We start from the raw sequence: 12,054 nt of genomic DNA on the forward strand, positions 1-12,054 counted from the left end.
TCACTTACTCCACGCACATCTTCCCATTTCTCAGGAAGAGAAACCTAATATTTACTCAGTCCCCGCCAAGAGCCGAGCCCTGTGCCAACGTGTATTTCCCAGGAAACATACATAAGACTGAGAAGGCCCAGAGAGAACAGACCTCAGGCCCAGGCTGGGCAGCAGGTGAGAGGGGCCATGAGGGAACAGAGAGGCTGGAGGTGAAAGATTGAACGAAAACCGACTTTGGATACAAAAGGAATTCTGCTTCCATTTGTTTCTGGAACATTCGGTAGCTATTTTAGAGCCAACTCATAATCTCGTTTGCCAATTTCCTTCTTTCCTAAGAAGCCAGGCACTGTGTTTACAATTTTCCCTCCGTGCTCCCTCCCCAGTTCCTGCTCAGAGACACACAGGTCAGAGTTTGGGCAAAGGCCCACCTGCATTTCTTACTTTCCCAGACTGAAAAGGGGCAGAAGGCGGGCTCGGGGAACCGGGCTTGCAACAGCCGGGGACCAGCTGCGGCTCTCCCCAGGGATGCATGGCTGTCAGAGCAGCAAAGGGGGGCACACCAAGAAAGCAGTGGGGACAGGGGTCTCATCCAGGTCTCCCTGGTAGAGGTCAAGGCTGAATTTCCGCAGGTGTGGTGAGAGGAGCCTGTGAGATGAGGAAAGCTGAGGGTGGGGAAGGAATCTCACACAATAACCAGCCTTCCGTCACTGGGGCAGGAAGGGGGACAAAATGACCAGGGGCTGGACAGTGAACAGCTGTTCTATGGGAAGCTGGCCACGAGTTGGGCATCGTATGAACCCTAGTCAGAAATGTATGTAATCCCCACAATAACCCTCTATCGTGGGTGGTGTTACCCCCATTTTACAGATGAGAAAGTTAACTGGCTTGCCCAGAGCCACACGCCCCAAAGTGGCACAGCTGGCTTCCTGCCCCCATCTGCAAACCCCACCATGCACACTTTACCACCACCGTCTATGACCAGGGCCCCCAGGCTCTGCTCTGTGCTTTGCCCCTAATAAACGGAGAAACCTCAAGGAAGTCTTATCACCACTGTGGGCTACAGTTTTCCCATCAGTCAACGTGGGAGAACCACAAGCCCTGCACTGCCTCCTGCCCAGGGCCACTGAGGCACGGCCTCGGCCAGAAACGCAACAGAACGGACGGCTGAGATGTGGCCTCAGCCAGAGACACAACAGAACGGACCACTGAGGCACGGCCTCGGCCAGAAACGCAGCAGAACGGACTATGACACTGCCATGCAGCTCAACGACTGGCCGGCTATGGGAACGAAAATGGGGAGGGCCGCAGTCCCTTAGCAGGTCAGACCAGAGGCGGGCCTTCACCTCGCACGCCCTGGGCTCCCAAAGCCCTCCCAAACCAGGTTACCTGCTGGGCGTCTCCCTCGGTAAATGGCAGCTTTGTGGAAACATGAAACATGATCTCCCTGTCCCGGAATGTCGTGTACACCGATTCCACCCCCGTCTGTCCGTGGGTCACATCCAGGCCTCCTCGGAAACTGTCAACAGAACAGGGCAGGAGATGGGGAGAAAAGACAGTGAGGCAAAGTAGGCAACTTAATGCAAGCTACCCTAAGTGTACGCAGCAGAGCTTAGTCTCTCTAGGCCTCCATAAAATAAAGGGATAGAATTTCATATCTCGGAGAACCTTCTGGGCTTTAATATACTGTATTTCACCTATTCTAAGCCCCACGTTTTGTTTTGGTTTGAGTCAGGGGTTCACTCTATCATGACAAGACAGGAGAGCTGAGGGCAGAGCAAGCTGTGATGTGGGAAAAGCATGTAGATCTGTTCTTCCAGGTATATCAGCCCTGGCACTCTACCCACAAATCCATTATTTAAAGACAAAGCTGGCCAGGCACAGTGGCTCACGCCTGTCATGCCAGCACTTTGGGAGGGTGAGGCAGGCAGATCACCTGAGGTCAGCAGTTCGAGACCAGCCTGGCCAACATGGTGAAACCCCGTGTCTACTAAAAATACAAAAGTTAGCCAGACATGGTGGCCCATTCCTGTAATCCCAGCTACTCAGGAGGCTGAGGCAGGAGAATCGCTTGAACCCAGGAGGCGGAGGTTACAGTGAGCTAAGATGGCACTACGGCACTCCAGCCTGGGCAACAAGAGTGAGACTCCATCAATAAAGAAAGGGAGGGAGGGAGGGAGGGAGGGAGGGAAAGAAGGAAGGAAGGAAGGAAGGAAGGAAGGAAGGAAGGAAGGAAGGAAGGAAGGAAGGAAGGAAGGAAGGAAGGAAGGAAGGAAGACAAAGCGGAACCTCCATTTCAAGCCTTGGCGGTGTCCACTCTACACTGGATGGTTATATGGGAAGGAAACTCATCCATCCACAATCCCAAACAAATGCCCATCCCCAGTGCCAATGGCCCCCAAGGCTGGGCACAGGCCTTTCTTTGCTCTCTGCAAGGCCATGTCCAAGTCCTCTGCCCAGAGCTAGGGCAGCCGGCCATCCTGTTGGCTGGTGGGGAGCCCAATAGAGGAGCATCTGGAGTCAGCCAGAAGAGGCGGCAGATGCTCGACTCGTGCCCAGCTAGTCCCTGAGATAGAGGCCCAACCACCGCAGCACCCAGCCTGGGAGTATCCAGGGAAGTCCGTTCTCTGGCTCTCTCCTCACAGGAAGAAAGAAAGGCACTAAGGAACTGGGTGGGCTTCCAGGAGCTGTCCCTTCTGCCTTTATACACACGGCTGCCAGCCTTGATCAGTCTTCAGCAGATGCAGTTTCCTTTAAGAAAATGAGGTTGGGCGCGGTGGCTCAAGCCTGTAATCCCAGCACTTTGGGAGGCCGAGACGGGCGGATCACGAGGTCAGGAGATCGAGACCATCCTGGCTAACACAGTGAAACCCCGTCTCTACTAAAAAATACAAAAAACTAGCCAGGCGAGGCGGCGGGCGCCTGTAGTCCCAGCTACTTAGGAGGCTGAGGCAGGAGAATGGCGTAAACCCGGGAGGCGGAGCTTGCAGTGAGCTAAGATCCGGCCACTGCACTCCAGCCCAGGTAACAAAGCGAGACTCCGTCTCAAAAAAAAAAAAAAAACAAAGAAAAAAAAAGAAAATGAAATAAGATGGACCTGGAATCTCAGCACCCCCAACACTACAATCAAGCCAGAAAATGTGTCCAGCCTGGCATGGCAGAAAGGATGCTGGACAAGGGGTCAGGAGCTCCGGGTTCTAGACCTGCTTCTGCCACTAAATCAGCACATGATCGTGGACAATTCGTTTAGTCTCTCTAGGCCTCCATAAAATAAAGGGATAGAATTTCATATCTCTGAGGACCTTCTGGGCTTTAATATACTGTATTTCACCTATTCTAAGGACCACGTTTTGTTTTGGTTTGAGTCCAGTGTTCACTCTATCATCCACGGTGGAGTGCAATGGTATAATCACAGCTCACTGCAGCCTCAACCTCCTGGGCTCATGTGATCCTCCCCACCTCAGCCTCCCAAGTAGCCGGGACCACAGGAGCACACCACAACAGTCGGCTAATTTTTTGTTTTTTGTGTTTTTTTTGAGACAGAATCTCGCTCTGTCGCCCAGGCTGGAGTGCAGTGGCCGGATCTCGGCTCACCGCAAGCTCCACCTCCCGGGTTCACACCATTCTCCTGCCTCAGCCTCCTGAGTACCTGGAACTACTGGTGCCCGCCACCATGCCTGGCTAATTTTTTGTATTTTTAATAGAGACGGGGTTTCACCGTGTTAGCCAGGATGGTCTCGATCTCCTGAACTCGTGATCCGCCCACCTTGGCCTCTCAGAGTGCTGGGATTACAGGCGTGAGCCACTGTGCCTGGCCCTAATTTTTATAATTTTTCATATTTTTGCAGTGACAGGGTCTCATCATATTGCCCAGGCTGGTCCCAAACTTCTGGGCTCAGGTGATCCACCTGTCTCGGCCTCCCAAAGTGCTGGGATTACAGGTGTGACCCACCATCCCTGGTCATTTTTTCACATTTTGTCACAGAATCTGTCTTATAATGATAGCATCTCAAAGTCAATGAAAGATAGCAAAATAAGAACAATAACAATAACGACTACCAGTGCATGGCACTTGCTTAAGTGTTTGGTGAGCATTATCTTATCTTAATTCCCCCCAAAACCTTGTAGGGCTGACACTATCTTTATCTCCCTTTTTTTTTTTTTTTTTTTTTTTTTTTTTGAGATGGAGTCTCCCTCTGTTGCCCAGGCTGGAATGCAGTGGCGCAATCTTGGCTCACTGCAACCTCCGCCTTGTAGGTTCAAGAGATTCTCCTGCCTCAGCCTCCAGAGTAGCTGGGACTACAGGTCCACGCTACCACACCTGGCTAGTGTGTGTGTGTTTTGTATTTTTAGTGGAGACGGGGTTTCCCCATATTGGCCAGGCTGGTCTTGAACTCCTGACCTCGTGATCCACCCGCCTCAGCCTCCCAAAGTGCTGGGATCACAGGCGTGAGCCACTGCGCCTGGCCCTTCATCTCCCTTTTTACAGTGAGGAAACTGAAGCTTGTAGAGGTCACATCACTTATCCAAAGTCACAGAGCTCATAAGTGGTGGAGCGGGGGTTTTATCCAGGGTGTGACTGACTCCAGACAGCCAAGATGACCTTGAGGGAGGGAGAAGATGGAGGAAGAGAGGAAAGGAAAAAGGAGGAGGAAGGATAGAGAAGGAAGCAGAGGAAGAAAGCGATTAGTGAACCTCTGCTGCGTGCCAGGCTCTGGTTTAGGTATTTTCACACCCGATGTGAGGAGCTCATGTCAATCTGGCTGCTGGAGTGAGGCATTCTGGGACCCGGAGCCATGTGCCAGCCACCAAGGACAAAACAGGCTGGCCAGGTCTGGACTCATCCCAAATGTGGCCTTGGCCAAGGAAAATCAAGGGTCAGAGTTTTCCAAGCAATGGCCCCAGTGTTCTATCTTACTACCCACTTAAAAAAACATAGACTGGGCCAGGCGCAATGGCTCACGCCTGTAATCCCAGCACTTTGGGAGGCCGAGGCGGGCAGATTACGAGGTTAGAAGATCGAGACCATCCTGACCAAAATGGTAAAACCCTGTCTCTACTAAAAATACAAAAATTAGCCAGGCGTGGTGGCAGGCGCCTGTAATCCCAGCTACTTGGGAGGCTGATGCAGGAGAATAACTTGGACCCAGGAGACAAAGGTTGCAGTGAGCCGAGATCGCACCGCTGCGCTCCAGCCTGGCGACAGAGCATGACTCCGTCTCAAAGAAAAAAAGCAGGCCGGGCACAGTGGCTCACGCCTGTAATCCCAGCACTTTGGGAGGCCAAAGCAGGCAGATCACGAGGTCAGGAGATCGAGACCATCCTGGCTAACATGGTGAAACCCCGTCTCTACTAAAAATACAAAAAACTAGCCAGGCGAGGTGGCGGCGCCTGTAGTCCCAGCTACTCGGGAGGCTGAGGCAGGAGAATGGCGTGAACCCGGGAGGCGGAGCTTGCAGTGAGCCGAGATCGCGCCACTGCACTCCAGCCTGGGTGAGAGAGTGAGACTCCGTCTCAAAGAAAAAAAAAAAAAAAGCATAGACAAAGCAAGACTCTGTCTCCAAAAATAAAAAAATAAAAAATAAAACAAAACAGGTCATTTCCCCCCAAAACTGCATGGGGCTCCCTTTCCCACACACCTGGCAGGTGAGTGACGGGGAAGGTGGATTCCTCCCATTCTCAGTCTGGGCCAAAGGTAAGTAGGAAGGCAAGTACGGGGCCAAACGTGAATGCCTTCAGGGAAATCTGCCACACTGGATCACTCCTTGGACCCCTGATTCCTTAGGAATACAGTGAGTGATCAGATCCTGGAAAGCCATCCCTCATTGCTTGTGTGTTTTTAACTCTCACGTGCTCCCTGAGGACTGAGCTGTCTGCCCCTTGCCCTTCCTCTAGTGCCCTTGTTGATGGAACTAGAGCTGTCACTTGGCTAAAACCCACCCTTTGAAATCCTGCAGTGTGATCGTGTCCCCCAGCAGGTCCAAGAACTCCTTAAAAGCTGGGCTCTCCTCATTGTTCCCAAATAGCTCCTCCTCCAGGGTCTGAAAGAGAAACAGGAATAAGGGCAGGAATTAGAAAAATCCTTTGTGATGCTAAAGGAAGGAATATGGTTGCCCAGACACCTGGTCCCTTTCTTCCTCTCTCCTTATCTCCCAGCACATCCACCGTAGCTGCCCTCGGTGGGACTGGGGCAGAGGGAGGACAGACTGGTGGAGACTCACTCCCAGCAGTGAGTGAGGTGGTTGGATCACTTGAGGTCAGGAGTTCGAGACCAGCCTGGCCAACATGGTGAAACCCCATCTCTACTAAAAATACAAAAAGTAACTGGGCATAGTGGTGGGTGCCTGTAACCCCAGCTACTCAGCAGACTGAGACAGGAGAATTGCTTGAGCCTGGGAAGCAGAGGTTGCAGTGAGCCAAGATCATGCCATTGCACGCCAGTCTGGGTGACAGAGTGAGACCTTGTCTCAAAAAAAAAAGAAAGGAAAATATAAAGAACTCTCAAAACTCTAAAGTAATCAAAACCACAATGATATACCACTTCCCACTTACTAGGGCGGCCACGATGAAAAATAAAGGCAATAAAAGGTAATAACAAGTGTTGGTGAGGGTGTGGAGAAACCAGAACCATCACACGCTGCTGCTGAAAATGGAAAATGACACAGCCACTGTGGAAAGCAGTCTGGCAGTTCCTCAAAAGGCTAAATGCAGAGTCACCATATGACTCGGCAACTTCACTCCCGGGCATATACCAAAGGCTAACCACAGAGTCACCATAGGATCCGCAACTTCACTCCCGAGCATATACCGAAGGCTAAACACAGAGTCACTATAGGATCCAGGCATATACCGAAGGTTAACCACAGAGTCACTATAGGATCCAGGCACATACTGAAGGCTAACCACAGAGTCACTATAGGATCCAGGCACATACTGAAGGCTAACCACAGAGTCACTATAGGATCCAGGCACATACTGAAGGCTAACCACAGAGTCACTATAGGATCCAGGCACATACCGAAGGTTAACCACAGAGTCACTATAGGATCCAGGCACATACTGAAGGTTAACTACAGAGTCACCATAGGATCCAGGCATATACCAAAGGCTAACCACAGAGGCACTATAGGATCCAGGCATATACCGAAGGCGAAACACAGAGTCACCATAGGATCCAGAAACTTCACTCTGAGGTATATACCAAACTTGTATATGAGGTATAAACCAAAGTTGCCGGATCCGGCAACTTCACTCTCAGGTATATACCAAAGAGAAATGAAAACACGTCCATGTCCACAGAAAATGTATACATGAATATCAATAGCAGCACTATTCGTAATAGCCCTAAAGGAGAAAGAACCCAAATGTCCTTCCGAGGAATAGATAGACAAAATGTGGGCTATCCACACAATGGAATATTATCTGGCCATAAACAAGGAACAACGTGCTGATACATACTACGACCTGGATAAACCCTGAAAACATTACGCTGAGTGAAAGAAACCAGACACAAAAGGCCACATATTATGATTCCATTTGTAAAAGGTCTAGAATAGGCAAATCTATAGAGACAGAAATTAGATTAGGGTTGGCAGGAGCTAAAGGAAAGGGGGATGGGGAGTGACTGCTGGTGAGTGTGGGGTTTCTTTTGGGAGTGATGAAAGTGTTCTGTAGTGAGGACAGGTGCACAATTCTGTGGTTACACTACAAACCACTGAATTGTATACTTTATTGAGATATAAATTACATAACTATGAATTATACGGTATGAGAATTATGCTGATGTGCTCAATAAAGCTGTTATTTTAAAAAATATTTTTAACTCAACAGTTAAAAAAAAATCCAATTAGAAAATGGTCAAAAGACATGAAAACAGCCAGGTGCGGTGGCTCACGCCTGTAATTCCAGCACTATGGGAGGCCAAGGCAGGCGGATCACTTGAGGTCCAGAGTTCAAAACCAGCCTGGCCGACATGGCGAAACTTCGTCTCTACTAAAAATGCAAAAATCAGCTGGGCATGGTGGCACGTGCCTGTAGTCCCAGCTACCTGGGAGGCTGAGGTGGGAGGATCACTGGAACCTGGGAGGCAGAGGTTGCAGTGAGCCGAGATCGTACCACTGCACTCCAGCCTGGGTGACAGAGTGAGACCCTGTCTCAAAAAAACAAAAGACATGAACAGGCATTTCCCTTGAGAGGATATACAGATGGCAAATAAGCACATGAAAAGATGTCCAACATCATTAGCCATTCGAGAAATGCAAATTAAAACCATAAGGTGATATCGTTACACAACTATCAGAATGGCTAAAATAAAAAATAGTCACAACACCAAATGCTGGCAAGGTTATAGAGAAACTGGATCATTGCTGGTGAGAAGAACCACTCTAGAAAACAGTTTGCAGTTTCTTTTTTCTTTAGAGATGGAGTCTTTTTCAGACGGAGTCTCGCTCTGTCGCCCAGGCTGGAGTGCAGTGGCGCAATCTCGGCTCACAGCAACCTCCGCCTCCTGTGTTCAAGCAATTCTCCTGCCTCAGCCTCCCGAGTAGCTGGGACTACAGGTGCCCACCACCACACCTGGCTGATTTTTTTTTGTATTTTTAGGAGAGACGGGGTTTCACCGTGTTAGCCAGGATGGCCTCAATCTCCTACCCTCGTGATCCACCCACCTCGGCCTCCCAAAGTGCTGGGATTATAGGCGTGAGCCACTTCGCCCAGCTGGCAGTTTCTTACAAAACTAAACACATAATTATCATACAACACAGCAGCTGTATTCCTAAGCATTTATCCCAGAGAAATGAAAACTTATGTTCACACAAAAACCTACATACAGATGTTCACAGCAACTTTATTCATAATAGCCAAAAATGGCTTTCAGTGGGTGATGGTTACACACGAACTGTGGTACCGTTATAATACCATGGAATACTACTCAGCAACGAAAAAGAACACAGTATTGATACACCCAAGAACCTGGATTCATCTTGCTGACTGGAAAAAAGCCAATGTCAAATGGTTATATACTATATGACTCCATTTATATATCGTTTTGAAATAACAATGTTTTAGAAATTGGAGAACAGATGAGCGGTTGTCAGGGGTTATGGACCGGAGCTGAGAGACTGATGTCCACATCCTGGTTGCAGTATTGTGCTATCATTTTGTAAGACATTACTTTGGGGGGAAAGTAGGTAAAGGGTACATGAGATCTCACTGTATCATTTTTTACAACTCTATGTGAATCTACAAATACCTAAAGATAAAAAGGTTAGTAATTTTTTTTTTTTTTTTTTGAGATGGAGTTTCGCTCTTGCTGCTCTGGCTGGAGTGCAATGGCACAATCTCGGCTCACTGCAACCTCTGCCTCCCAGGTTCAAGCGATTCTCCTGCCTTAGACTCCCAAGTAGCTGGGACTATAGGTGCCCACCACCACGCCTGACTAATTTTGTAAAAATCAAAGCTGAAAACAGTAGCGAGCTCTGCAAACAGTAACAGGCTTCAAACAGGGCCTGTTCAACAGGCTCTACCCACAGTGGCAGGATCTGCAAACAGCTGAGGTTCTGCAAACATGCACAGGCTGCCATGAAGAGCTGCAGACGATACAAAAACACTCTAGCCTACCAATCACTTCAACAGAATGTCTTCAGAAGGTAATTGTAACAATAACAACAACAAAAAGCAGACCTCAGGCTCCACGCCTTCAACAGGTAACAGAATCTGATAGATTTCAACAATTCTATTTTGCTTTTTATAGAATTTATTTTAGAATTACCTTCATTTCACGATAAATGATACTGGTTTTCCAGTTAGAGGAGTGATATAAAATTTCCTTTAAAAATAAATGCATGTGGCTGGGCGCGGTGGCTCACACCTGTAATCCCAGCACTTTGGGAGGCCGAGGTGGGTGATCACCTGAGGTCGGGAGTTCGAGACCAGCCTGACCAACACGGTGAAACCCCGTCTCTATTACAAATACAAAATTATCCAGGTGTGGTGGTGGCTGCCTGTAATCCCGGGCTACTCGGGGGACTGAGGCAGAAGAATTGCTTGAACCCGGGAAGCGGAGGTTGCAGTGAGCCAAGATCGCGACATTGCACTCCAGTTTAGGCAACGAGAGCAAAACTCCGTCTCAAAAAAATAAAAATAAAAATAAAAAATAAATGCATGGAAGTTTCAAAAAAACTTTTTGAAGAAAATATTCAGTTAACAGTATAGGTGTGATAAAGATCTTAACAGTGGCATAGGGTGAAACAAATGCTATGATACGGATCCTGGATACGGTCTGTGAATGTCTGAAGGCTGGGAAACTCTGCACTCTAGAAGGGGCCAACTAACTGCAGCCCAGGGGCCGAGCCTGGCCTGCTGCCTGTGTTTATCGATAAAGTTTTATTGGAACGCAGACAGGCCAACTCATTTATCTATTGTCTATTGCTACTTCTGCACCAGCAAGGCAAAGGTGAGCGGCTGTCACAGAGACTCCAAGGCCCATGAAATCTAAAATATTTACTCTCTGGCCCTTTACCCAAACAAGTTTGCCAATCCCTGATCTATAGCATGCCATGAAGGTGTCACAACTCTAGCCGCATGTCCTACTTGCCCCAGGTCATGAGGCCAGAGTGTGGAAGAGCAGCTGCCTCCAGGCAACCTACATCTCTCACTAGAAAAACAATCCAGCGTGTGTGCTCTGGGACACGCACTTCTCTTGCAGGATTCACATCCAGCCTGAGAGTTGCCTTGCCATTACTTTGATACTGGCCTTGAGCTTGACCACGCACTCAGGGAGGGGTCTTAGTCATCGCCGTATCCCCCAGAGCGCACGGCACAGTGCACAGCAAACACAAGACTTAGGTGAAGCTCATTTCTATCTGGAGACCAGCATAGGGCTTGGAGGCAACAAATGTTCATATTAAATGTCCCCCAGAAGCAGGTGTGCAAAACAACAATCTGCCTAGGTTCTTTAAAAAAAAAAAAAAAAAAAAATTATCTTCTTGGCTTTTTCCCCCACAGCAGCATCAGGCACATAAACAATACACAGACTCCCTCTCCGAGATGGATGGCTCATGTTCAGTAATTATAACTTTGCTGGAACATTGGATTATAATCACCTCACAAGCTCTGCTTTGGTAAATTTCACAAGCAAAGAACTTTCATTAGGGGGTTTTATTAGCAAAGCTATATAAAATAAAAATGTAATATGTGAAAATGATTACAGTAGCTACCTGAATAATCTCCCTTAAATTATAAGATTCATCAGTGTTAGTCTTGCAGATCCTAAACTCGTCATCTAATTAGAATATTTTTAAGCAAACGCGTGTCTCTTAAGGTCCAATATCTCTAAATGAGAACATCAGGTGTCGTCTAACCAAGAAAGATATCATCATGCAAAAAAAAAAAAAAAAAAAAAAAAAGAGATAACATCAGAAGATACTATTAACCTGCCATTAGTAGGGCCAACATTTTTATTCATTCATTAATTCACATAACAATGGAGTGTATTTATATGAAGGTGTATTTATAGGCGAGGCTCTTAGATGATACAAAGATGAAAGGGGCGTGGAACTTTCCTCTCAAAGAGCCTCAGTGAGGAAACCGTGTGTTCAGTTAACCCCTCTACTTGGGATGTTAATAATTGTTCGTGGTAGGAAAGAGGTAAGGAAGACGGGAAGTTTATGTAAGTACGGAAACCACTAAGTTCAACAAAGTTATAAATTGTCCTTTACTTTGGGGGTTCTTAAAGCCTTTAAAAGGTCCCCACACAAGTGACAATGCCTCCCCAGGTCATTTGCTCCCGGAGTACACCATCAGACCAGCATTCACGGAACACATTTTGAGAAACATGATTCTGGCCAGTTAACTCCAAAGCAACTTGTGAGTGCTACCAAAGACAGGCTGAGCAGTGGTGTGCTGGCAAATTTTGAGTCACTGGCTCTCCAAAGGAGGAAGATAGAAACCCTGGTGTTTGCCAATTTTCATAGAGTAAATACTTCCACCACGGTTGACTTCAAGCTGCCAACATGACGTCACGGAACAGAGTCGTGAAGAGACGCACCCACCCATCCATCACAATAC

At 48.0% G+C, this 12,054-nt stretch overlaps 1 protein-coding gene across 8 annotated transcripts in view; it reads right to left on the minus strand.

The window, feature by feature from the left end:
* RAP1GAP2 (RAP1 GTPase activating protein 2) overlaps positions 1-12,054 on the minus strand; it is a 276,444-nt gene that overhangs the window by 40,739 nt on the left and 223,651 nt on the right. For all 8 annotated transcript variants that reach the window (XR_007720507.1, XM_050765818.1, XM_050765815.1 and 5 more), the window contains 2 exons: positions 5,929-6,029; positions 1,378-1,507 (listed from right to left, as the gene is read on the minus strand). Coding sequence is in view for 7 of the 8 variants with exons in the window: in XM_050765818.1 (XP_050621775.1) it covers positions 1,378-1,507; positions 5,929-6,029 (231 nt within the window). In the remaining variant the exon portion in view is untranslated. The remainder of the gene's footprint in view (positions 1-1,377; positions 1,508-5,928; positions 6,030-12,054) is intronic.

The sequence above is a fragment of the Macaca thibetana genome, chromosome 16, assembly GCF_024542745.1.
Source record: "Macaca thibetana thibetana isolate TM-01 chromosome 16, ASM2454274v1, whole genome shotgun sequence".
Lineage (NCBI taxonomy): Eukaryota > Metazoa > Chordata > Mammalia > Primates > Cercopithecidae > Macaca > Macaca thibetana.